The following is a 27906-nucleotide window of genomic DNA, read 5'->3' on the forward strand; positions in this document are numbered from 1 at the left end:
AAAGGAAGTTATTTAAACTCCACCTGAGGAACAGGAGAAAGCTTAAGTTCCTCAAGCAGGGCTTTAAGGTGGAACAAGGGGGAAAAATTATGGTTTCAAGCAAAATATGCCATGAGGAGCTCAGCTGGTCCTTTTCCTCAGCAAAACTCAAGCTGACAACATCTCCTGAGATCTGCTGCACAGCACAGCACGGACGGAAGGCTTACTACTGCTAGCAGTCGGGTGGGGGCCACAGCGTACAGCACACACGTAGCGCCACCCGGGTGTTATCCAGCCCCAGCCTCAAGCAGCAAAACAGAAGGAAGAAGACACGGAATACTTATCACAACACATTTAATTTCTTATGCAGTTATAAAATTACAAAGAGCGATGGGCTAGCAGTGAGAACCAGACACTTGGTGAGGTGGAATGTTAGACAGATTTTTCCACTTATCAACAGAGATATCGAACAGTCAGACTGCAGGATGCAGTTGGTTTTTTTTCCCCTCCATGTGCAGAAGCAAATGCAAAAGCAAACAGATCCAAGTAGAGAAAGGGTCGAGCTAATGCCCCAAAGAAACCCAGAGCTACAGGTCTGGGAGCAACTCACCGCTCCTGAGAAACGAGTCGGACACATGCAAAGGCAGCAGGGGAAGTCAGCGCACAGATCGCTGCAGCCACATGGCCAAAGCCACAGCACCAAGACACCTGCAATGAGCACAACTGTAGATATCTGCAAGCCAGAATTAAAACTTCTTGCCCGGTATTTTCAAGGCGGCGTAAGACGGGATTTGCCAATCTGAAGTAGGTTAAAACAAAAGGCATGTTACAGTCCAAAAACTGGGAATTGACTGAATTCCTTTGGTTGTGCAGCTGGAATCTGGAAGGGTTTATTTACAGTCTGAGCCATGCTTTCTTCTTTGCAAGCCTCTCCTGGTGCAGCAGATTCCAGAAAGGCAAAATGCCTGCTCTGCACATGTGAAGATGACACCGTGCCTTGCACTCAGATGTTAACAGGTTAAATCAAGGCGATTGTTAGCCAGGACACCTGGAGCACAGAATAAAGCTTCCCAGATCTCCGCAGACTAATCCCCACCAACGCTTTGGGCAGACTCCTGTTGCTCTGTGAACAGCAGCAGAGCGTCTGCACGTACGAGTGGTATATTGAGCAGCTCAGCAACCCATGAGGAAAGAAATTCTACAGTCCTACTGCATGTTGCTTTGGTGCTAATGCCATTATTAGAGCCGAGAAAGCACAGCATGGGATGTAACAAAGCGTTCTGCTGATCAGCTCCTCGCAGCTCTGTGCTAACCTACTCGCAGAGTAGGTTCATTCAGTTCACTTCTCCCTTTTTACTATTACGCGTAGGTCAGACACACATTTCCTTTGTGGAGACACCAGTCACCGTATTTAGAGCTTTCCCAGAAGTTTATTTGCATCCAGGCAGACTTGGAAAATCACCTCCCCCCAACAATCTCTGTAGAAATAGGCAGAAGAAACTCACTCACACAGGACCTGAAGCAGCGAGGTGCGTGCACACACCTGATGTCAGAGGGAGCGCTCACACAAACCGTCCTGCTGAACAGGGCCTCAGAAGAAACAGTTTTTTTTACTAAGCTCTTTATGCTTTCAACTTCCTCCTCCTCTCCCAGGCCCGGCCTTTTAACTGCTAGATTTATATCTATCACTCGTATTTTGGAAACTGTGACATAAGAAGAGCCCAGAGCAGATAAAAGCTTTCCACCTCTGAACTTGAAAGACGTAGGGTAAACACAGATGTTGAGACAGCAGCAGAGTACACACACTTGCTACCTATTTGCACATCAAGAGAAACAACTCTTTCCCTACGGTGCTCGCTGGGAACAGATCCCACTGCAATTTAAGACCTGAGTTTCCAATTCCAAAATTAAGTGCTCCCCCCCCCCTTCCCCAGCTTTGGTTGTTTGTTGTCCATTTCTGTACCCAACGCTCTACTGAGCCAAAAAGGTTTTGAGAGGTGCAGTCAGAGAGAGAGACACACACTGATACAAAGCAAACATTGTCCTTCCGAGGAAGGCCACTAAAACAAGAGGGGTTGTAGAGGTGTTCCTGTATCGCATGACTACAAGCCCACAGCCGCAGCACAAGGCTGCAGCCTCCTTGGCTCACCCTGGGGAATCCAGGGCTGCTGGACCACCAGAACAGAAATGTTTAGCCCCACCTGACCCACGGAGCATAAGGATTCAGTTGCATGCTCCATACTCAAGTGAAGAAACAGCTGCAAACAGCAGTTCTGGTACGTTTAAGGAAAAAAAAGTATATATATCTTTGTGTCACAGGGTGAAACCCCATCCTGAAAGGCTTCTAACTTTGGTAGCATACCACAGCAGGGTGATTAGAGGGCCTAAAGCTATCAGAGGGAAATGAGATTAATCGTATTTTATCTGAGGAGAAAGCTTCATATCCTCATGCAATGAACTTAGACAACACAATCGACAGTCACCACCCTAAATACACTGTCAGTTGGGACCAGAAGCCTCCTGCTCCATCCCAGCAGCTCCACGTTGGTCACTAACCCCCGAATAATTTCTAATCTTGTTCTCTAAAACAACTTTCCCAGTTAAGACAGGAAAAAAGCTTCCAGCTTTTAATTAAGAGTGAACCAAGCAGGGTGTAGCGATTGATCAGTCAGTGGCACAGGAGGGGCGTACTGCAGCACGTGGAAGACAACGACAGCGAATATGGGATTTCCAACTCACCTACAGAAAATAAACCGGCGTAAAAGTCAGGATACTGGTTTCAACCCTTTCTTAGTGTTCTCAGTTTTTAGCAGGAAAATTAGTAAACACGTTAAACGTGAGAGCAGTACCTTGCTATGCAATATGGTCTTTGTTACAACTCGAGTTGTAGAACTTGTGCTTAGCAGACCTGTGTTGCTTACGCGTCTTTGCTGCTAACTTGACTCTTTGAGTCTCTGCCAAGCCTCCAAGTATGTTACCAGGAACATTCCCAGCTTTAGTCTGGAATAAGCAGACATCTGACAGCTCCTGCATGGTTCAGTTTGCCAGCAGAGCTCGCTGAGCTTGTATTTACTTCAAGACTTGTATTTTACTCTGCAGTTATGAGCTCCACAGCAAAGCTGATAGTGCTTGTAGTAAAAAAAAAAACAACAAGAATAATTCCTGACTATGGAATTTAGTTGTCAGCCAGAGCTTAAATTCAAGAGACTAAATGAGATTTCAGCATGGCTCAGCAGTTTGCTTTGAACATGCTGGATTCTGGAGAGGATGCCACAAGCCAATCCAGCCAGCTATTTAGGACGGTCAAGGGTTTCCAGTGAGTAAACAAGCCTGATCCCTTCTCTCCCACATGTTTGTCTAAGAACATCTGTGCACACTAACAGCAGCCTCACCGATACAGGCAGCTCTCTTTGGCAGGGGCTATCATCACTTTCTGCTCTTTTAGATGAAGGGGAAAGCCTGCCTTACCCACACAGGACTCTGGGGACAACAGCCACTGCACGCTATTGATTGACAGAAGCCTTGTTAACAGTACCAAATCCTAAAAGCACCCTACCATCTAGTTTGGTAAGGAGTTCACCACCAGCCGGAGTACTCAGTTCAGTCCAGGCCCCATCCTGCTTTCCAGATCTGCAATTTCCTTGTCTACTTCTATTTGTATTTCTTTGTAAGTAGTCAGTAGAGCAAAGGAAGCATCCCACATCACTACACAAAAGGCAAAGCAGGCTCACTTTGGCAAAGTAAAGTAACACCAAGTATTTTGCTAATCATTTACTCACTACCTGTTATCCAAGACTTAAGAGAAGGCACATTACAACCCTAAAAATAGACTGCAGCACTGCTCAGCCTTGGACAGCCCTAGCCACAGTCAAGGCAGCTAAGGATTGATTCCAAAGCTGCCAAAGAAAACCAGTCCTTGGAGAGTATCACAAGAGGTACTCCAGTAGAAGGAGAAATTAAAACAGGAGCATGATTATCCAACAAAACAGAACCTAGAAGAAAATTATTTCAAAATCATTTATATTTACATTAGTATCTGGAAAAAAAGTCCTGAACCTTCACCATTGGAGCAGTATGCTCAGCCCCAGACTGAAGAGAAGCAAGAATTATACCCTCCAGCTGAAAACCTTAAGGCTGTTAAGTAATGGGGCTGCCATACTCTGCAGTGACTTCTATCCAGCCTGACAGAATCATTGCTTTGGATAATTAAAAAAAGTATAAAAAAGGTTATTGCTACTCTGCCAAGGAAACAGAACAACTGACAGGAGAGAAAGTGCATTTGAAGTCTTCTTCTAAAAGAAAAACACAACAAAACCAAACAACACCTACCACAGACTACAGACACCCAAGTACTATAGGTGTGAAACAAGTCTCTAGCAATTCCTTCTTCATTTTAGCTTTCTCCCTACAGCATTTTTTCTCTTCCCTGTAAAGGCACTTTCTGTATTCTACATCCTCATGCAGGGAAACGTTTCCAGTTTTCCATCCCAACAAACAGAACACTCCCACAAATACACAACATTCAGAAGGAATTTTAATTAACAAAATGGTCCAGGAAAGGGGAGGGAGAACCCAAAAACAGGCCAATGTATTTGAAAGATTGCATGTCAGTCACTAGGTATGCCTGCAAGCCCATGCACAGGAAACCATTTGGACCTTTGTCAGTGCAGAACTAGTCTCAGCTTCCAGAACCACTTCTCTACTCCTTCCTTATATAAGCTAAATATTATATACATATATAAAAAAAATACAAACTTGAGTTTGTTATAAAGTGGCTTCTCTCTCTCTCTCTCTCCCCCTCCTATGCTTGCTTGGCACATGAACGCATGCAAAGCTAGTAGGCTCTGAGGGCTGCAGAAACAGCAGGTTTTGGCAACAACAAAAAAAAAACAACAAAAAACACAGCTAAAATAGATAAGCAAGATTAAAAGCCACTGAATTGAAAACCATATATTTTTCCAATGGTATAGAATTAGAACTACAGCTACGACTTAAAACTGTAAGAGTCTGTCATCCTCTCTCCCAACTCATGTCAAAGTTCATAGCAGCATAACACGAGATTCCTCAAGAAACGTCAAGCCAGTGTTCTCTGCTTCAGGAGTGAGTTCACAGGTCAAAGTTCAGTCTGTCCGAAGGATCATGGGGGGATGCTCACTGTCTTCATCCAATCTGAGCGAGTTGGTTTCATCTTCCAGGCAAGCTCCACCCACAGCACCCAGGTCTTCCGAATAGGCTGCAGAGAAAGGGATTAGTTCAACAATCAGCACCACAAACTAAGGCTTGGATCCAACAGAGTCAGGGATTCCAGCTGAAGTACCAGACGTTATTTGCAACAGTTTCACTGCCACCCTATGTTTGCCTTCATCATGACCATGTTTCTCCAAGCAAAGAGCAGTTTGTGATCAAACTTTGCAACTACTCCGCCTGCGTGCAATGCACATTGTTGCTTTACGCAGACTGATGTTTTTATACCCTCCACCCTTTCATTACAGCTGCAACTGCTGTATGGAGCCGCTGTATGTGCAGTTGAAGCACCGACCTGAGTGCTATACAAAGATGGTAAGAGCTGTATGCACAGGCTCTGCTCACGTGGAACTCCAGCATTAGATAAATACCGGACCTTTCAATTTCACTGAACAGTAAGGCAAGGTAAAAGGTCACAGTTCCCATAAAGGAACTATAGGAGCACTTAACAACCAAAAAAACAACCTAAAAGAACCCCTGTGACTGTAATTCAGATGCTTTGTTCTGCACCCAGACCTCCTGCATGAAATAATTGCATTACAGCATCTGAAGAACCATTCAGCAAGTACTGCCACTATTACTGAAGTAATTGACCACAATTTGAGACAAAGCTCTACCCAGAAAGTAGTGAAGATGAGCAGTTTACCTACAGGAGGCTACTGAACATCACAAGTGCTCATTTCCAACCACTCACCAGTGCTTCATATCACGCTCATAGCTATGAAAAGCTCAGTGTTGAAGCAGATGAGCTCATGCAGCCATCTAGAATGATGCAGTATGCAGAGGTGCTCCCTGCCCCATTTCCAGCCTTCTCCTTACCATGCCTTGTGGGTGAGGAAGGCACATATGTACCTTTAGTCACAGCAGCACTGTACGTCTGCGCTACCAACGGCCGGTCATGGGATGCAGACTCCAGGATTTCGTTGGCTGGCTCCATGCTGCCATCGAGCCTACCAAGCAGAGAAAGATTAGTTGGAGAGGTGATCTGCCTAGATGTAACACAGCTTTACTTGACAGCTATGCAAGAATAACTCATTAGGTGTGTAAGAACACACATACAAATACAACAGGAGGGATCTGATCACTTCAGGGATGGCAGTTATCTTTTCCAATTGCCTGTGCTCTGTCATAATGCAAAGCATATTCCCGAGGACTGCCAAGAAGGCATCTCTGTGAATATACTTCATGTTTAACACTGAATACACATCAGCAACATGTTTGTCTCTGAGATGACATCAGGACCTAAACCTTGCTAACTAATGCTAGGAAGAAGATGACTCACAAGAATAGTGCATATTTTAAAGAAAAAAAAATAAAGAGTCATTCCTATCAGCAAGGTTACAGATTATTTCTTGAGCTCTGTCCACAGCAGAAGCTGTTGCTTCATATACATATCCTGGAAAACACTCTGGTGAAGGTGCTGGAGCATTTCAGCTATTACAAACTCGATAAAAGCTTTGTCTTTAGATGTTCAGTTATTATTGTTAACCAGTATTGTAAACTTAGCCAAAGCTGCAAACCTGAATTGTCAAGTTTTTGGCTTTAAGTATATGATTGATTGTGTAAACAATCCAGCTATATCACCCTATCTGTTCCCTTCAAACCTCAGAAAAAATAACAAGGCTCTGTTATATTTTCCTTAAAGTCTTCTACAGTACTGCTACAAAACATTATTTCACTGGCCTATAGGCAACGAAGTTTAGTAAGGACACCTGTAGAAAGAACACAGATAAAATTTCATAGGCCAGATTCCCCTGTGTGAAGCCAGAGTTACACATTCTCGTCTCAGTAATCACTTCACTTATTGATGAAGAGGATGGTGTCAGACGTTTCAAGTTCTTGTCAAAGTAACTCAACTCAAACTGCCCAGTAAGAGGAAATAGGATCGTACAGCTAACAGCGATCGATTTTTCACTGCAATCGGACAGCGTTAAGTTTCTGCTGGTAAAGCGGTGCTTAGTGTAGAAGATATTAAGAAGGAAGGCCCGGGGGGATTCTGAAGTTACTCATTCATGTCAGAGGTTTGAAAAAAATAGGTTAAAGAAATGATCTCTAAGTTAGACTTCTGCAGCATGAAACGAAGTTTAAGAACAAAGCAGATTTTGTGAAAAAATAAAAAGGCATCAGTCCTCAGCTAGCGCAGACTTACTTGTGCTGCTTCATTAGTGTGCACTCTCCTCCTTCTTGGGGGTCTAGGTTGTACATGTAGAGATACCCATCAGCAGCTCCCACCAATAATCGAGGGATCTTCTGGATTCTAGAAAGATTTATGAGAGATTAGTAAAAGCTTGAGTTTCGTATCAGCACACTTTACACCCCTCCTGAGATTTTAAGCCATTATTTTCCACAGTTGCTTCTAGATAGGGAATATTGTTAACAGTTGCATAGACTGAGCACCTAGGAAAGAACTGCATATATGAAAGCAAGGCATAATCACAATGTGGAGCTAACAGGATGCCATGGGAATCAAGCAACTTATAATCCAGGAAAGCAACTTGAGATGTTACCATCCTTTTACCAGCTTTGTGCAACTCCACAGACAAATATTCTTACGTGAAGTATTTACTTATTTCAGAACTGTTACAACTTTTAATTATTGCTTAAAGTGTGCTTTGAGATCAGAGGAGAGAACAAAAACATGAAATCAGTTTAGCATAGAATCTACAGAAACACACAAAAAAGTTCACTGCTGCTCAGGTTATTACTTTGGTAGCTGTGCCAAATAGGCCCTGCCCTTTGGTGAAGGTAGAATAAAGATTAAAGTTGAGAATTAAATGTAATGAATGCTATATAGTTTTAGAGACAAGAATAACAGGAACATGCTTTCAAAGATTTCTTTAACCGTTACTCTGGACTGCCTTATTTTGCAACTAACACAAAACACAGCATTATCTCCCCTAGCACTAATAGAAGCAAATGCCTTAAGCCTATGCATCTGTCCTCAACAGCCTTCTTTCAAAATTAAAAGACATCTTTAAACAACACTTCGAAATAGTCTATTGCTGACCCAAATATTATGTCTTTCCCTCTCCTCCTCAAAGAATTGTGAGGTGTTAGCTCCAACACACAGCTTTTAAACCAGCAGAGGCTTTGAAAGCACTAGAGGTGACCCACTGCTCTGCGTACCACCCACTTGGCTGGAGATGAGGTGTGTCCCCCAGTGTCAGCCTCTGCCTAGGCAGCGTGGCGACCCAGTGGATGGTGAATGCAAGCTCCATTTCTTTACTCACGTGGCAAGTGCACAGATGTTTTTGTGCCCACAGAACGGCAGGCGGACTGTAGCAAAGGCTCTACCCTGGTTGAACATTTCTGTTACTTGTGAAGGCAGATAGCTTGTTGAGGCCATCAGCACTTTTCCAAAGTAACCTGTCCAGGTTGTAGGCTCTTCCTGAGGTCTACAGTTTAGAAGAAAAAAAAAAAGACAGAAAAACATGTCCAGCTTTGACTTCAAATTGTAGAGAAAGGTGTGCAAACATTTTGAAACATCTTTTCATTTTCAAAGATATTAAACAGTTATTTGTTTTTCTTTGGAGATAATGAACACCTTTGAGAACTCAATGCGCTCCATTTACGCTACAGGGCATGGTGTGTCCTGTAATACCCTCAGCGTGTTGCTAAAACATGTTCTATTGTAAATTGATACTTCTGTTTATACAACTGTATTTCGTAATGGTTATTATACAAGAGCGAGATCTATTACAAGGTGCTAAACTTCCAGATTTTATTCAACTGTTTAATCAGTAACCAACCACCGTCTCCAATGACTTACACAAAAATATAAGTAAGACTTCTCAAATCATCAATAGGAACGTTTTACAACATGGTGCCTTTTAAAGCCCTATAGGCAGCTGGAAGATACTGTTAAGTCTTCCCATACAGATGTCAGAAGAGGTAAAAAAAAAACAATTGTCACTGAAAACATGCAACTGCACCCACACTCCTGTGCCAAGGATGCCCAACTCCCCTTTGTCAGAAATACTTCTATTCATCAGGAGAACAGCATGCACATCAGGGGCAGCTGCTGATTCATAACCAACTTGTTATGCCCTTTACATTATAAAAGCGTTCAAAGAAGATCTGTCCACGCTTTGACTATACTCAACAGGAAGAGTTTTCTCCAATTTGTAAGCCTTTTCCTTGGGAAAAAAAATATTAAAATCTACGGCACCTCTGAAACCTACTTTTCTTTCACAGTCTCAAGTTTGAAGATATGCACTGTCTCCGTGTTACTGGATGCAGACAGAAACATGCCGTCCATGCTGAAAGCCAATGAACAGATGCTCACACACCTAGGTGGAAAAGGAAGAAAAAACATTGAAGCATTATTTTTCACATTCTAATGCTGCACTAACTTGTGAAAGCAAAAGCTAGTGTTAAGTGACCCGTGGGAACAGATTTAAATGAGAAAAATTATTCCTCTGTTTTGGTAGGTAGGAGCCCTTCTGCACATTCACCACTAAGGAGATCCACAGTGTTCACACCAGTTGTACTGTAAGAGCTGGGAGGGACTGTGGCTGCATAGTAAAATCACCTGCAATTTCTCTCAGAAGAGGAGCATGTGACTTGCAATTAAGCCATAGCATATGGCTTAATAATTAAGCAGATTCCTCAGTCACCACTGCTTTGTAAATAAAAAAGTAACTCCCTAGTAAGCATTCTCTGATGCCTTCTTAATGCACTTCAAGAGCAAGATTCCGCTTAATGACATTTAACTTTGACATATACCAGATATTGGGGGTCATGTGGTAAAAATTTAAACTCACTCTTACCTCCGCATAAAGTATATTAGAGCTACAGAGTTACTGCTACCACAAACTACAGTACCACGTCACAATGACTTTCAACGACCCCGATGCTAGCAGGATTTAGAAGAGAAAGAAAATTATACACACTGATTCCACTTGCCACAAGAATACAGTATTGTACAAAAGGTGGCCCACTTTGAATGAGTTCCTTTACCAGTGAATTTTTAAAATGCAAGAGGAAGTACAATTCTGGCAGGACTGATTTGCAGAATAGGAAAGACTAAAGTTGGAAGACATTCAAACTGCAAGTGTACAGGCAGGGATGGAGGAAGATGACAACAGGCAAAAATCAGGATGATAGCTCAACTGCGGAGCACACCAGAGATCTACTGTAAAGAACAAGCTTCAGATAACTACCCTGGCTGAACTTTACCTCTTCACTCCTCTCCGGAATTCAAAGAGTTTCTGTCCCTCTGGAATGGAAAACACTCTTATCACTGTCCCCTGGAAGGGGAAGAAAAAATAAAATCTTTCATTATCATTTCAAGTTTGTGCACTGGGCATTAGCTCTGGTGAGCAGAGTACAGACCATTCTTCTGTTAACTTACCACAGTTGATGCACCCCACATACTAGCATTAAATACTTTTGGAGCTTGTTTGAAGGATGTGTTTGAAGAATAGAGAAACTATAAGGTGGGAGCTACTAACGTACAGTACAAGCTTTGCATCAAGAACAGCTCCTCTTATTATATTTATCATGAAAATGATCACGTTACCCACAAGTATGTTACCTGAATGTCTTTGTGCCTTTATCAGGTGAAATCATGTTACATCTGCATAGTTTAAGCTTACTATCCAAGGAGCAGAGGCTTCACACTTTGTAATTTATACAGTTCGCATAGACCATTTGTCATCACGTGCCAAAGTCAGGCAAAACAATTCTCTCTTTTGACTTTAACTGTCTTGTTTTCATTAGGAAGATAGCATCAAAGGAATGTAACTGATTTCTAGTATACATCCCACACTAATGGGAAAAACACTTGGAGGACCGCCCTAATTACAGCCAGATTAAAATTTAAATAACCTTATTATCCAGCATTTCACAGCATGGAAGTTACGTCAAACAACATTAACAGTTTTTAACTTAGATTTGTCGTTATAACTTTAAGACTTCTTTTTTGGCACTTGCACATGGTACTGTGCATGCTTAAAAATGAAATTTGTTTAGACCATTTTAAGTAAGCTTATCTTTGCTGGCAAGTCAATAAAAAGACGTCTTACCTTTTCTGATGCAGTGGCAAGTTTAGTACCACTTGCGTCAAAAGCCAAAGCAGCCAAGGGACTATCATGAGCTGGGATCATATTAGCAGCTCTCTGCAGGAGCAAAAAGAGAAAACAGAACCTTAGTAAAGCACAGGTTAAAAGCTCCATGTTCACAGCTTAAGCCTGAATATATACCTGTTTCAGTAACCGCTAAACAAAAGTATACAAAATTATTAGTGAAGCATATGTGTAGAGAGTTCAAGTAGTAGGCAGGCTACTTAAAGGCAATTCAAATAGAAGTGACTGTCATCAAGCAAATTGTCATGGATGGACCCAAGTGCCTAGTAATTCTTCTTGGAGCAATTTAAACTATTTCAAAAACTGCTTCTTTAGAAACAAACAGCATGCACAAAGACCCTTACCAGATTGATGGTGTCAAAGACCTGTACTTCTCCAATAGTCGCGCTCCCTGGATAAGCCAGGTAGCAGTTGTCATTATTTATTGATAAAGCACACAATCCTAGAGGGAATTTAGAACAAAAAAAAACAAAAACAAAAACAAAAACAATGGTTAGAATGAGGCAAATTCCAAAACAACATTTCCAAAACAAAGTTTTCTACGTTCAAATATTGCAAAGATCAACTCAAATCATCCTTTCAATGTACCAACAGACATAGAACAAGGATGAACAAAATCTCAATAGTCAAGCTGCAATGCATCTGTTCAACACAATTACTAACAAAGCCTAACAGAAAGTTTTTACTGTCAGAGCTACAGTAACCAACGAAATAGAAAAAATTCCCAAGTTTGCCCTGACTCCTAAAGCATTAACCTGACATAGTTTTTAATTGTACCAAGTGCTGGCAACATGTAGCTTGTAAGTATCTGTATTGCTTCCTTCTGATCTAAGATTGCAACCATAAGCACTCCGAGACTAGAATACTGGGAGAAAGCAGCTTAAGGCAGTCTGCTGTTTGTTCTTGGAAGCCTCGTTGGATCGAATGGGTAGGCTTTAAGCCAACGCTCACATATTTAATTATAATTTTCATTTGAAAACAGAACTAACGGTGCTACAGTTCCATGTTGGAAATGTCATGTGCAGGCAGAACACACTTTTCAGAGTAACACTAGCCTCTGAGAACAGGACCGCCTTACCTGCAGGATTGGGAGGCGTCTCCCGGATTGTATGCAACACCTTCATGTCTCGTATGTTGTGTATATATAGAGACTCTTCCAGACATACTATCAGCCTCTAGATGTGGGGAAGATGAAATGGTGACATGAAGAGAGAGTTTATATGGAGTTATCAACCCTATAAAAGTTGTATTCAAAATACAGTAGGTACCTTCCAATAGGGAAAAGGTTGTACCCACCTGCTGGGAAGAAATAAGAGTCTGACAGAAGATGCACAAGATACATCTCTTGGCAAGGCTTCAACAGTGCAATACTACACTCGGTCACTTGAACTGACCAGTGCACTTGACTTTTCTCAACCATACTAGTGCAAATTGATTTAAATGAAAATTATTTGTATTACTAGATCAAGTCAGCAAGCCAGAAACCCTCATCTACGCCTATTTCACTCATATTCTTTACCTGCCCCTATGTATTTCCCCACCCCCAAGAGGCCAATTCACATGTGGGCCCAATTTCCTGCTTTGGCTAAACAAAAATATACAAGGCTTTTTAAAACCATTTATAGACCCCATTACTCACTCACACTCATTTGTGATTACTCACAGCCAGTTGTGAGGAGTTTTTTTTTTTGTTTCAAATTAAGTTCTTCAGCATCTCATTTACCCTTTGGTGACTACATCTGGACAACTGTCTCACAAGACACTGTTCGTTTAGCACTGCCTCACGATGCCAGAAGCCAAATCAGCCACTCTTTCCCTTATGATTTTAAACAGGAATCCCATTCTCTCACCCCTGATTTTGAGGGTGGGGATGGTCACTAAGATGATTTCATCCTTCATATACCATTTTCTCTACTTTGAACGACCTGGTTAAAGACAGGGAGCTGCATTTGCAGAAGAGCCTACTGAAGACTTAGTGCTACTTAGTACCCACCTAACTCAAAGACTTCACCAGTTCAGTGATACCATTTTCTTAAAAATTCAAATTATATTTAAAAACGTTACAAAAAAATGAACAGAATTTGAAGTTTTGTCCCGAGCAGAAGCTGTTGGCTTCAGCTACTTTTACAATTAGGATCACAGGTTGATTCTGGTTGAAAGGGACCATGGCAGGTCTCCAGACAACCTCCTGCTCAAAACAGGATCAGCCATGAGGTCAGACCAGGTTACTCACGACGTGCTTTCTAACGAAACAGATAAACACAGAACCAAAAATTCTTAATCAAATACAACTACTCAGATGCCACAGAATTTTATGGAAGCTACAGTTGGAAAAGTAAAAGATTAATATCAAACAGCAATTGTGTCAAAGGAAAAACCACCAGAAAGTGCCAGAACAAGATCCACAACCCCTCCCCTTGTTTTCACTTAAATTATCACTCACCTGTCTATTGAGTTTGACAGCCAAGATGGTGTTGGAGTAACTGTAGTTGCAAATCTCTGTCCCCTTCTTAAAGTGACAAACTTTCAGCTTGCGTGGAGCTTTAAGGCTGACTATGGCCACCAGACTACTGGAGAACAGCCTCTCCACAATGCACACATCTTCTGTGTCAGCTGGGGAATTACAGTAAGGGAAGAGAAACAAAATGCAGGTGAGATTTCAGGGAAGGACAACCATGTGTATGTATTAATAGGAAATACCGCCTAAGAAAATACAGTTTAAGAACACAATCATTCTGGCACAACAGCTCAGAGTTAAGGCGGGACGCAGGACAGGTTTCTAAAGCAGAAAATCTACCCAGTGAATGCCAATTCACAAAGGCCATTTTTTTCCCAGGAGTCACAGAAGTTTGTGCTTAAGAAGTGTCTACTCCCTGCTGTGCCAAGATGCAACTGAAAACAAAACATCAAGGAGACAAAAAATCAAGTTGTCAAGTTCCGGAATCTTATAATCTTCTATTATCTCTGCAGAAATCTAGTCAAGCATAGGTGTTCCTTTTTTTTTTTTCCCCCTAAGGAAATGCTACACACGGAAAGATTTCTGATGACAAAAAAGTTTCTGCACGTCTCCATGAAGGAAAAAAAGATTACTCGAAGAAGCTGGAAATCTCATTTGTTCCCAAGTCCCACCACCAGTTACCCCAGGACTTATGTTTCCCCTCTCGTGAAGTTTTCCTCCAAAAGCCCCCCAAACAGTCTTCACAGCTCTCTAGGCAATCACCAAACACACTTCAAACCATTATGGTGGCACTCTGAGCACCTGAAAAGTCAAAGAAAACAGAAAGCCTACTCCCTTGCTGGATAAATGCCAGTCTGACACAAAGCTAGCCGTTCTTATGCTTTTGAGACTAAAGCAGAATATGCATAAAGCTATTGCATGTCAGGAGGAAGCAGGAGAGCTTTCCCAGCCTCTGCAGCTCACCCACAGCTGCTGGCTACATCTGCCCTTTCCTTATAGGGCTGAAGCAGGACAAGCAACTGGAGCCTTTGGCATCGATCCGTGGAAACAACCAAACTTCTCAGAAATCAGGTCAATGCTTAATGGGTCTCAAACAGCGAAACTGCCAGAAAATAAATAAATAACCTGATTTCTGAAGGCTTCAGTTGGCATTGTTCTCAACACCTATGACAGGAATTCCCTGAAAAAAAGTTCTTACATTCTCAGCGCACTGCAATGCCACCGCCGTGTGACACATCTGTTTTGAAAGTGCCCAAAGAAAGCAGTTATTTCAAGAATAAGAACTGAAAATATTTAATTCTGCACGTGAGAGCAAGAGTGATTGAGCACAAGAAAGCAAGAGCCTTCTTGTGGCAAAGGAGCAGGTTTATACTACGCATTTTCAGTCTTCCATGCAACATAATTGACTTTTATCTAAATCTAATAAACAATATGGTATTTTTCCAAAGAAGACAAAACTGTTTACAGAGGCTTTGAAAATTCAATTTCCTCACTTTCGCAAGAGGGATAATGCATTTTAGAAACAACTTTGTTTTCAAGGAATTATTCTCCACTTTCCTGATGTCACATACAACGCATGAAAAAGAGTAATACAAAAATCCACTTCAATAACCACACGCACAGACTTCTAAATGCAAACCTCCGTGCTCCTTGAACCAGACAAGTAACATAAAAGGTTCTCAAACGTTTTACAGCACAGGTTATCAGCTTTCCATCTAAGCTTGGAGTCCTTCATACTAATGGCATCCTTTTACAAGAGGAAGGGAAGACTGGCACGAGAAGACCCGAAACCAGAGCCTGATTGTTCCCTGCTCCTTGGGGGCTAGGTGGAATACTCAGCTTCTTTTCCCATTCAGGGGCAACCACGTTAAGAGACAGCTGCTGGGACTTGTTGCACTCCCAGGAAGGCAGGAGAACTGGTATTTCAGAATAGGAACAATAGCAGAGATCAAATGGAAGTGCTGCCCCACACTGCACTGATGCAGATTAGCCAGCTAAGAAGGCATGCAAGAGCACTGTCAAGAATTAAGCTGCTACAGGCAAGGCAAAGAACCAAAAATCCCCCCAAATTTTCAACAAGGAAAACACCTAAGAAGTGAAAACATCCCTAGAGTCGAAGCATAACGAGATTTAATACACTATAATACGGTCACTTTTAAGAGAAAGGCTTTGTGATAGTCTTTTAATTAAATTCACTTTAAAAATATAGAATGCACCCCTGTTCCTTTGTCTTCCCCTAAGAGGAAGAGGTGATAAAAAATCCCTTCACAACTGCCAAGTCATGTACACCTCCTAATGAGCAACCATTCAAGTGAAGCACCAGGCTGTACCGCACACCCTATGTCCAGCTGACCTAAATTAATCATATTTTTAATAGCACCAGTTAAGTTCTACAGCAATGCTGTTCATCAGGTTTTCTTTTTCACCCCATTTGTATTCTCCCCTTTACGGTACACAAGCGAGGATTACCAGCAACTCAGACCGAAAACGCAGAACAAAGAGCAGAACTGCAAACCGATTTAAGCAGCAGCAGCGAGGGAAGAACAAGCAAATACGTAACAAGATTACAGTTTCATAAACACAAGCATGCAGTATCACAGACAAGAGCTGGTTAGAACCAGCTAGATTATGATCAGCTGTGCTTTTATTCCATTTTTAATCCAGGAACATGAAGCAAATTATAAACATTCATTAAGCCTTAAAGCACCCTCTGATATAATACTTCTTTTCTACAGATGGATCAACTGAGGAGGGAGTTAGATGATTTATAGTCACAGTAAAAGTCAGTGATAGGAGCAGACAGAGAGGCTTCCCATTCTTTTCAGTTGTTCTTTCAAACACAGGACAGTCAGAGCATATTTTATAGTTTACTTCAATTACCTACCTGAGAACTTGCAGACCAGCCACATTGGAAGAGAGGGGTCCTTAAAAATGCTCACCCAAAATGATGCTAAGTCCTTTGAACCCCTTACAAAGTGAACTGAGGGGCCACGCGTGATGGCGAGCCCTCAGAATACCTTTCCTTGCTGACAGGAGGTACCCAGAACACAGGACACCCTCCAGCCCCATGCCAAGGTTACAGCCTTAAACACGCACGGTTGGCAAGCCCAAGACTGAAAATTATTTAGCTGCATATAGAAAAGGTCAAACACTTCGATGTGCTGCAGATGTTGAATGCCCTATGAGCGACCTTTATCCCACCTGTACTTGTTCTTTCAATAACTACCGTGAAGAAGCAGCTCTGTAAAGTTCAGTTCAGCCTCCCTCAGTATGTTTATTCAGTGTCTCACATAACAGGAGTCATCTTCACCGAGCCTCTGGGGGTCATATCAGGCCAGATACTCCAAGTGCCTACCATACTACAGAAGTCAGGTACCTAAATTCAACAGCACCAAATGGAATTCAAGGCAGCCATTAACCAGTACAACCAGACCGTGACTCAAGCAGGCAGATGGAGCTGCTTCGCAATTTAACCTGACCACGGGTACCTAATTGAACTTCAAAATTACTTCTCTCCATTAACTGTACACAGAAACAGGCTGTCACCAGAGATAATAGGTGATGTGAGTCACACACAGTTTTCAAATTTAAAATGCCACAGGGTCAGGTCACTTCATGAATGGAGTCCGAAGACCACTCTGTTGTGTGGCATCATCCAGTAGGATCCTAGCATAAACACTGCCATCACAGCTACGGGCACTGTTCGCATGGAGTTTATACGAAAGTATGGATGCTCATGCATAACATTCCCAGTATTCTTACTATCATCTCAAAAAAAAAAAAAAGGGATGAGGATGAACGGTTGGCAAAATGGGATAGCACTTCTTAAGGCCTCCCTCCATGTCATCTCAAATCCTACTTTACAGCGATCAGTTATTGGAATTTAGGTAGTTCAACATTTTGGATGAGTAAAGTTGCAGCTATCATGTTCAAAGATTAGGATTTTAAAAAAGCTTTGTATTTTTTGATAAAGGTGTATTAGTGGTTGCCTGCCCTAACAGCCAGTATAAAGACCCAAAAGATACCCGCACAAGCAGATTTTTTTATACCTAGATGCTATATAACTCTGCTACTGGTCATAAAAATCAGAAAAGCAGAAAGTTGTTCTCTTGGCTATTACCAAATTTCACAGCTAAATTTAAATATGTAACACTGGCCATGTTTCGCCCTGCCAGCAATCGTTTTGTTTGTGTTATTTCATCATACACTTTAGGTTCCTCTCATGTGACTTCAAACAACCTGTGAAAAAATGAAACATGTCATCTCTTCCTGAAGTCTACCAAGGGAATAAAAAAGGAAAAAAAGAAGATACTTACTGCATTCATAGATCTGCTCTAATTTGTCTACAGAAGAGAGAGAGAAGAATTTGTAGCCTGATTTACTGCCAACCGCAAGGGATCTGAAAAAGAAACAAGTCCGTCAGGAACATAAACTACATCAGCTGTGAATTACCCTTGGACAGATTCTTACCCTATTCTACACCTCCAGCTAGGTTAGCTCAGTAAGAAGAGTGATTAAAAAAACATCAGACATAATTTCCTGAATTCTGAGAGGGCCAAATAGCTTCAGAATTACCCCAGGTGTGGAATCCTACTTCACATTTGATGACATTACAGTTCACAGCTTACAGCCTACTGCCCAGCTCATACCGGTGATTTCTCTACACAATTCCCTGCAAACTGAAAGCTTTAGCAGGGAGGAAAGAGGACTTGAATAATGTAACACAAACCAATTACATCATTGCCTCACCGTGAGAGGTGACCTGCAAGACCTTTTCAACTGAGATTGTCTGGGGATTTTTTGCACTCTATACTGTAACCTTCATCAACCACCCCAAGAGAGTTTTCATATAAAAAAAGGGAATTAAATACTGCCAACTCCAATTTTCTCCGGTTTTACTTGATGATATTCTAGCATCTCCAAAGAACATTGTTACATCTCAGTCGTACAAATACTCATGCTGAATCTTTAATCAGAGGCTCTCTCAGAAATGCTAGTCGCTGATGTTAAACAGATTTTAACAATAGAACATTAAAAAAAAGACTACAAGCCCTTCTTTCCACCATTACTCAATTTTCACACTTAGCTCATAGACCAATTGCTTTTCCAGTCAAAGACAGGTCTTAAATTTTTAGCAAAAAAAACCAAAAAACTTTAGGCTCATCTTGCAGCTCTTTAAACACCAAAGCAGCTGTCAATGGCACTTTATTTTCCCCTCCCCATGTGAAGGGTGATTTTATGACATAGAAGAAAATTAGCAGTAAATACAGTTGTACAAAACTGTATCACTATGTTCTCAGTTCATATATGCATTTACTGTCATGACATATGGAAACTGATTAATTTCCAGTAAAAGATGCATTTCAATATGCCAAACTGTGGCAAGTTGTTCAATAAAAGGCTCAGACCCAGTCCTGCCCATCACTGTGCCAAACTGCCCGTCTGAGCCCGTCAAGATGCTTCTCTCCGTTTCAGATGCACTAACAATTAGTCCTGCATTTACAACATAGATCCCCAGATTTCTTGCTCTTCCTGTATTTTTTTCTCATGGCTCCAAAGTGAGCTCACTTTAGACTTCAAGGTCCACAGAAGATTAAGAATTGTTCCTAAACCATCTTATCCTCCAAAATTAAGATCCCAAGTTATAAAATCAACTTCTGCATGATGGTATAATGTTACCTGATAGCAAAATAAAAAACAAAACAAAAGCCACAAACTGGAACAGTCTGGTTAAGAAATTATACTTAAGAAGATTTAAACCCTCAAATTAAAAGATGCACTATCTAGACAAGAGGAATAAGCTTCTCTAGATACAATAATCACAACAGGGGAAAAAAAGATCATAGCTGCTCTGCCTCTAAGCCTAATATAAAACCAAATTTTGTTGTTGCTCCTCTAAGTCACCCTCGTAATACATTTAGAATTACATCTAGTAAAATACATTTATTCGGGCAAAATTGGTACGTTCTGCAGGCTGTATCTGATTAGTTGCTGAAGACACTGCATTGTTTTTCTCAACTACTTTTGTATAACTTGATGAAAATCCAAAACTGTAAAAACATGAAAATGCAATTCAAAAAAAAAAGTTACGCATTTGCTTTTCTTAGGGAAGAACTTCTTGAGGGAAACAATCCATTGTTTCCCTCAAAAGAAAGTTTAATGCAGAATGACATTAGAACTGTCACTTCAGAGGTAAACAAGCACTCATCCGAGTTAAAAATAAATGGAGTCACAAGACTCCTTGCAATATAAACAATCTACAAAAGACATAGGATGGGTTCCTCATGCAGAATTCCAGATTGCCCATGAGTATACTAAAACAGCCATCAAGTTGATTCCTGCACTATATTTATAGCTTTAAACACCAAAAAATGCTGTATCACTGTGTTAGTGACAGTATCATTGAAACCAAAAAGCCCATTTTTCTCGTCCTACTGACTACCTACTCTTCATTTAAATCATTAGACTAACAGCCTAATGAAGGCACAGAACCGATCCTTCCATCCATGGCAACTGCTTTTTATCATTTCTTTCTGGATCAAGGTGATGGTGAAGTCACAAAACATCTGTTTACAGCAAAGTTCCTGTTTGTGTCAGTGTGATTAAACCTGTTTCAATATACAAGCATAACTACAAGACCAACCATTTTCCTTCTAGACTGCCATTCTTGGTTTTGGAGGGCTTTCCCCCCCCCTTCCTTTCTTTAAGGGGTTCTCAAATTACTTCTTATGAAACTATTGGGAAAAAAGGCTTTTTATATGTAGTAAGAGAACCCACGAGGCTAAGTTATGCTGGTGTAATCATAATGAGTTAAATCCCCCATCTTCCCTCACACCAATATTACACTTAAGCCTTTAAGACACTCGATAGCTATCTAAATGACCAAATCCCACAAAACAAGTATCTAGGCAAAATTACCTCACCTCCTAAAAACGCGCAGCCATATGGGAAGAAAAATGATCAATAAGCCATTCAGCTAGTGCTCAAATGGACAGTGGCCAACAAGAAGATACTGTAGTTTATCAGAATCTCCTTTTACAGTGTGGGTGTTCTGCTTTATTATCACCAATTTTCAGAAGCTGATGAGAGACTGAAATTGAAAATAAAATCAATATCAAAAAAAAAGCGCCTTTTTTCTTCTAACATTATGCCACACAGGTATTTTTTAGCCTATTATGTGTAGCCTCTATTACAAACCTGATTTGTAGACTTTGAGCCATTTCGTCATCAAGGTTTTCTACTCAGCACAAAATTACCAATATAGCTGTGATTTATGAAACCATGTTTACTCGCTTTTTTCAAAGATAATACTGTTGTCTGATCCAAGATTACATAAATCTTGAAAGCATTTTCAAGAGCAGCTGTCATAAATAATTAAAACCAACCTCATCAGGCAAACAGTGCTTTGAGATGTTTCACACATTCGTTTCAAGGAGCTGACATTCGCTCTAAGTGCACTCACCTAGAGTGGGAAATCAGCTGGTTCTGTCTCTCCAGCTATTTTAAAACAAGTTTTTTCAGATGGGTTAGAAAGTGGTACAGGTTTTCTTTCGCTTCTTTAATATACGTACAAAAGAAAGAAAACCAGTTTTCCCCTTTCCATATCATAGATGATTTGAATTATTAATCAGAAAGATTCTACATTAATCAGAATGATTCTACTAAGGGCAAGTCTCTCCAAGATTAAAATCAATTGCAGCTGCAGTACAAACATGACTCCAGAAGTTATTGCTATTTTAAATAACCAGTTAATTAAACCTACTTTCATTATGATACTGTCTCATTATACTAATGTTCCAACTCATTTCAAATCCAATGTAAATTTCTAAGGAAGAAGCCTTTGGTGAACAAAGGCTTACGATGGAGAGGGGGGAAAAGAATAATAAAACAACAAACAATGAAATGACATAAGGACAGAATTACTGGAGGAGCTTACTTTACTTTAGCCTCCCAAATGGCTGCTGAAATCAAAGCTGTAACATCTTATAGGTATGTCTCAATAGAGAGGTCAAGAACATCAGTATTTGGGATAGGAGGTAAATATAGAAGCCCACACATTCCAACATATTTATCAGTAACACTGAAAACCTACAGATTTTCCCACTGTTCTTAAATTATATATTAAAAAAATCCCACAAGTTTGCTGCTACAGCAAGAGGAAACCTCACTACGCCATTACTTATCACACAGCAATAGGCTGGTATGACAGAAAATTTGTACTCCAAGCAAACATCACTACTTTCAGAACACATTTGTCCACATGCACACTGCACAACAGTCTCTCTCTCCCAGAACCATCACGCAAGCCCACCTCGGCTGATATTTCCACTGCAGCAACAGCAAGCAATATGACAAGCGATTACTTCTCTCAGCTATCTTTCCTGAACACAAGAGCTACGTGATCTTTCTCTCCTTCCTTCTCTGTTTAGCTTTAAAGCCTCCTTAGAATAAAGCTCTCTGCTGTCCTCAAGGACCACAAACGAATGACACCTGAACCTAGGAGAAACAAAAGCAGAGAAGTGAATGCTGAGTGCGCAAGCCTTGGTTCTCTCACCAAGGGTGGTTCAAAGATAAAAATTAAGACAGTTTTAATACAAACATCACGTGGTACGGGACTTATCATAAAGATTCTGCAACAAGAAGTGTATTATACAACTTTAGAACTACAAATGTTTGCTTAGAACATGGAATTAAATAGACCTAGTCAGGCAAAAAAAAAGGGGGGGGGGGCAGAATTTAATCTGCAGGAACAGACATACAGACTGATACCTGTCCCATGTAACTCCATACATAAATGGAAACAGAGATTAGTGACGACCTTGGAAATGAGGCTTATCGATGTTTTCATTAGAAACCCAAACACAAGGATTTGTTTGGACCTTTTGTGAGTAGTCTGTTTTCAAAACTACAGTGACTATTTTGTTTCTGAGTGCTGTCTCTTGGTTACTTTCTTCTAAAAAGGGATTAAAGCTTCTCTGAAGTCTGTTGATTTGCATTATTTCACTTTTTTTGGTTAATAGAACCTGAAGACCATAGAAGTTAATATTTATATTTTTTCCAAATGCATTTCTATGGGAATATTTGTATAACAATGTAAAGACAGTTTTACCAATTTTAAATATGATAGTGAACTTTGAAATCTTCAAGCTACATTTTGGTTAAAAAGCTTGCTACTTCTCATAAAGCTGGACATCGAAACATTTACAAAAACTTAAGCTCACCTCACAGACTCATGCAAGCTTTAAAGTGCATAAAGGAGATGTGTAACGTAATAGTTCTCCCAGATGTAACATGAACAGCACTCAAACTGAAGCGGCACTCTTACCAAATATCTATCATTAAAGATTTGCAACTGCTGAAACATACCTAGCACCAAGGTCACCGACAACCTCCTGCTGCCCGGTTCTGCTAGGACTCCTGACTCCCAACCAGTCGCTTCATTTTTATCTACGAGCTGGAGCTTCTGCCTCTCAGAGTGCCCGTCGTGCCAAGTTGTGCAATGATTGATTCGCGGGGAGAAGCGTAAGGTCCAAAACGAGCACGCTAACATCGGCCGAAAGTGACCTTCTCCATGTTTTTACTTAATGAAAACTTATTATGCCAAGGAGAACCCACAAACCATCCGCTTCTGCTGCTTTATAAGTGGAGTGTTTTCAGGCAGAGTTCCAGTCCCAGCCAATAACTCAGAATCCTCACGTAAATAAAGCTGAAGGCAATACGGAGTAAAGAGGCACAGCAACCCTTGTAGTAACAGATACTACACCACGAGACAATGTCACTACACAGAGCACCTATGAATGAACATTAAAAAGAACTTAAGTAGGAAAAAAAAAAAGCTAAAAGCAAGATAAAGAAGACATTTCAGTCACCAGAAATTGCAACAACTGGGAAAAACTACAGCAACTTTTATGTTGGCAATATTCTTTTAAGTACCAGCAAGCCAATTTCTGGAGTAAAACCCCATCCCTAAGCTCACCTCCTTCCTACAGGAGGCAGTAATGAATTATCAAACCCTCCATTAAGCCAAAAAAAGAGGTTAGGCTGACACCTGTTCTTACCAGCAAGAACTACCATCTCTTTCTGATGCACAGCAACTGGGTCTGCTGTCTAGGTAAGCCAGGTGGATCTGAGCAGGCGTGGACCTGGCACCTTGCTGAAGGTAAAAGCTTTAATGCAGTAACAACGCACCCGTCATTTTTGTCCAGTTTTGTCTGTCAGCAAGTTTTCTAATTACTGAAACACACCTTAAAACGTGATGTGAGCCCTGCTGGCTGGTGAGATGTAAACAAAGCTTGCCTTGCACGTGCTGGCTGAAACAGCCTAAGTTTGCTCACCTTGCCTGGCTCAAAAATGACTTTTTACTTGGAACACAAGTTTAAAGTAAGTCAGCTTTCTGAGGCCCAGCATGGGAAAGTGTAGTTAATCCCCAGTCAGTGTTCTTTTCAGCTCTTCTCACCCAGTAAAGAGTGATCTTCTAGATACTCTTAACAGCATGATGATAAACCCAGACAGCTGAGCACTTGCTTCTCTATTCCAACCAGAAATTAAGAGATATCACAGGTGGAAAAGATATACATAAATCATCAAAAACTTTAGTTTAAGAAACTTAACCATTAAATTCTACTCACTTTAAGACCTAGAATGCAACTTGGTTACTCAGGTCATACAGCATATCAAACAAGTGTTTTGGTAAGGAACCGCTCCCAGGGATGTGCAAGGCTTACGGTTTTACACTTCCTTTTTTCTTGAACAGATTTCTTTTGAGATACTATCAGAAAGAAAGGATACCTATTCCACATTATTCATATATACCTCCTTTGTTTCAAAGTGGACTTTTAATTTATTTCTCAGGATTTCAAGACAAAAATATGAACAGGAGCCTTTTCCTATTTATATGGTTTCTATAATGGATATCTGAACCCCCCCAAGATACTAAGATGCCAAGAAAGACTTAGTACTCCAAGATTTTCAATTACAAAGACATACAGGCACGAGTAGGATCGTGTAAGATAATTGTATCACCAGCAAAATTCTCATCAGATCATCTCAGGTTGTTCTACATATATTACATATACACACACAGAGTTTGTTCTACCCACACAATGGACATTTGAATGCTGAATACCAAAACCAAATCGGCTATAGCACAGAAACTGAGTCATACTTTTGGATATTTATGAAAATGAAATGGGAAAAGTAATGAAGTTACACAGTTGAGGATTAGAAAATAAAGAAATTATTACTCCGTTGTCCTTCCCCATCTCCCTAACTCAAAACTGAAACACTTCTTTGAGTGTGATTTATTTTTAAGGTGTACAAGTTACGGAAGGCCTAGGTAAATTTATATTACATTTATTTTACTTCAGTCTCAGGTCTGGTCTTAAGGCAAGCCTGGAACTGTTTTGTCCAGAAGAAATACATATTTTCTGTCATAACTCAGTGATCTGTGAATATATACAGGTCTCACCAAAGGTAAGGTGCAACCAAAACCAGGCAGTTGCTTAAAGGAAGGAGAAGCGGTAAAACTTGTAGAACACCAAGCTGGACAGCATAGTGAACCTCAAGAACTTCTATAACGACCTTTACAAATCACGACAGAACCAGGTGACAGATTTGCCAGCTGTGATGACTTGGTTTTATCTGGTAATAGGTAAAAAATGGATGGTATCTGAGCACAGCACGAGCATGCTTCATATGCAGAATGACAGTGAGCTGTGCATGGTACTTGATGAAAAATGTGAAGAATAGTTGCAGAAGTTTTTGAATCAACACACTAAGCTGATAACAAGCTGATAAAAGAAAACTCTCTCCCTCCACCCTGTCACTTATCGTACGTTAAAGTCTCCTGCCTTGGGTCTATCCAGCTCCATTTGCTCATCTCCACCCCAGAATCTCCAGCATTACCCACAGAAGCAGGGTATTTCCCTCCTTGGTGTGACCCTTCTCCAGTCTGCCTGCCTTCAACATTCCCACACGCTACAATCCATGATGAAGAGAGTTAAAGCTTTTCTAAAAGGGCAAGATGTTGCTTGTAAGACTAACAAACAAGTTGTTTAAAAGTCACCACAACACATGTGGATTACATTCAGTGATGCCAACCTGAGATCATTTCCTCTTACTCACTTCCTAAAATAAAACTCCTCCTTTCAGAGGTTCTTTTGGTTCCTTCCCACCAGTTTCATTTCATTGATATTTAAAACAGCCAAATCCTTCCTCAGTGCTCCGCTTCCAACCACCAGCAGTTCTTGAACTGAAAAAACATCACTCTTCAATACCCCACGTACAAATTATTATGCTCTGATCCAAACGTACTGCGACTGTTAAATAACAGCAGGATGTGTAGCATGAACAATCTGACCCCCTGTAGGTTGAAACCAACTACAGATGCTAAGTGCAAGCTCAAAGACCATATGAGAAAGGCCTCTTTCAAAATCAAAACCTGAATGGGCTCATAAAAATACCTTTACACCTAAGGCATGCTGCTTCACCAGAAGAAAGGTGAAAAAAAAGGGCTGTATGAAAAGACAGCACCAGCAAGCTTTGGGACTATGTCTGGTAGCTCCTAGGAGACTTAGGTCTCTTCTATGGGCTGGGTATCATCAGTAAGCAGAAAGCACCCTCCCTATTGCTCCTGAAGTGCCAGAGAGCAAAGCTGAGCTCCCCTGGGCAACAACCAGGGAGAGAGAGGAGGCACTTTGTGGCAAGCCCAGCTCGAGCAGTGCCTTCACTCTCAGCTGCATGTCCCTGCGAGTGCAGCCTCACACCCTGCAGTCCCACACACAACCCTGGGGGCACATGCAATCCTTCTTACCCCCTCCTGCAGCAAAGAGGCAAACCCCAGCCCCACAGCAGGGCAGCTTGGGGAGAGGCTGTGATGGCAGCGTTTGCAGCAGAATGGGGTGGAAGCAGCAGGGGGTGGTGGTGTGTGTGAGAAACGTCCAGCTCCTCAGGGCCTCTCCTGTCCTAGAGACCCCATCATCAGGGCCTTCCCTACCCTAAAGATTCCGCACCCTAAAGACCCCCCCCCCCAGGCCTCTCCCACCCTAACCCCCCCCCTCCCAGGGCCTGCCCCTCCCCCTAAAGACCTGCCCCCTCAGACCTCCCTCACTCCCTAAAGAATCCACCTCAGGACCCTCCGCCCCAAGGGCCTTCCTCCCTCCTCAGTGCCTCCCTCACCCCAAGGATCCCCCACTCTAAAGACCCCCTTCCAGTGCCTCCCCCACCCCCTAAACACCTTCACCTCAGACCTCCCTCACCCCCTAAAGAATCCCCTCAGGACCTCCCTCCCCCAGGACCTCCCCCACCCTAAAGCCCCCCCAGGGCCTGCTCCGCCCCCCGGGCCTCCCACCCCCTCAGGACCTCTCCCACTCCCAACGACCCCCCCACATATCCCGCCGCCCCGTACGTGTTATCCTGGTTGAAGTTAGCGAACAGCAGGTGCCCGCTGCCGGCCTCGCCGCTCTGACCGGCCAAGTTCATGACGGGACGGGCCTCGCCGCCCCCGGCCGGCGGGGGCGAGAGGGAGGACGGTGGGCTGTGGGGCCGGGCCGGGCCGGGAGGAGCCCCCCCCGTGCACCAAGGACCGGTCCGGACCTGGCTCGGCCTTTCCTCGCCTCAGCCCCGTCGGCCCCGGCCCCCGCCGCGCACCCGCGGCCTCCCCATGGCCGCCAGCGCCTTGTTTACGCTGCGGGCGGCGCAGCGGCCCCGCGCATGCGCCCTCCCGCCCCGCCGGCCACCGTCCCGCCTCTGCGCATGCGCCCGGCCCCCGGCGGGGGTGGAGCTGCGCAGGCGGCGGGGTGGTGGCGCCGAACTTGGTTGGGGGGGGGGGTGTTGTGAAGCTAAGCAGGGAGCAGCGGGGTCGGTGGGTGGATGGGAGACGGAGGATGGAGGAGTGCAGATGAGCCGCGTCTACAGTGAAGAGGGGGGAGAGATTTTGTGAAGCTAAGCAGGGCCCTTTAGGGTCGGCAGCTGGATGGGAGAAAGATGAGGAGGTCAGCCTCCCCGCTTAGAGGATGAGAGCTTTTGTAAAGCTAAGCAGGGTTCAGCGGGGTCGGCGGCTGGATGGGTGAAAGTGAGGAGGCTCAGCGTCCCCGCTGTCCCCAAGCAGCGGCCGCTCGTTGTCGCCGTCCGGGCGGTGGG

At 42.3% G+C, this 27906-nt stretch overlaps 1 protein-coding gene across 2 annotated transcripts; it reads right to left on the minus strand.

Moving 5' to 3' along the window:
* Positions 1 to 316: 316 nt before the first annotated feature.
* On the minus strand, positions 317 to 27446 carry WIPI2 (WD repeat domain, phosphoinositide interacting 2). Of its 2 annotated transcripts, none has more exons than XM_035339359.1 (12): positions 27173 to 27446; positions 18084 to 18166; positions 13753 to 13922; positions 12388 to 12484; positions 11654 to 11751; positions 11250 to 11342; positions 10402 to 10472; positions 9405 to 9512; positions 8454 to 8618; positions 7373 to 7480; positions 6076 to 6173; positions 317 to 5212 (listed from the first exon to the last, which is right to left on the minus strand). In XM_035339359.1, exons 1-12 carry the CDS (start codon positions 27244 to 27246, stop codon positions 5100 to 5102), a joined length of 1278 nt encoding a protein of 425 aa, XP_035195250.1. In that variant the 5' UTR covers positions 27247 to 27446; the 3' UTR covers positions 317 to 5099. The 2 variants fall into 2 exon arrangements, with proteins under 2 accessions (XP_035195250.1, XP_035195249.1); XM_035339358.1 differs by having other exon boundaries at positions 6043 to 6173.
* Between the last annotated feature and the right edge of the window lie 460 nt (positions 27447 to 27906).

The sequence above is a fragment of the Oxyura jamaicensis genome, chromosome 14 (genome assembly GCF_011077185.1).
Source record: "Oxyura jamaicensis isolate SHBP4307 breed ruddy duck chromosome 14, BPBGC_Ojam_1.0, whole genome shotgun sequence".
NCBI classification, from domain to species: Eukaryota; Metazoa; Chordata; class Aves; order Anseriformes; family Anatidae; genus Oxyura; species Oxyura jamaicensis.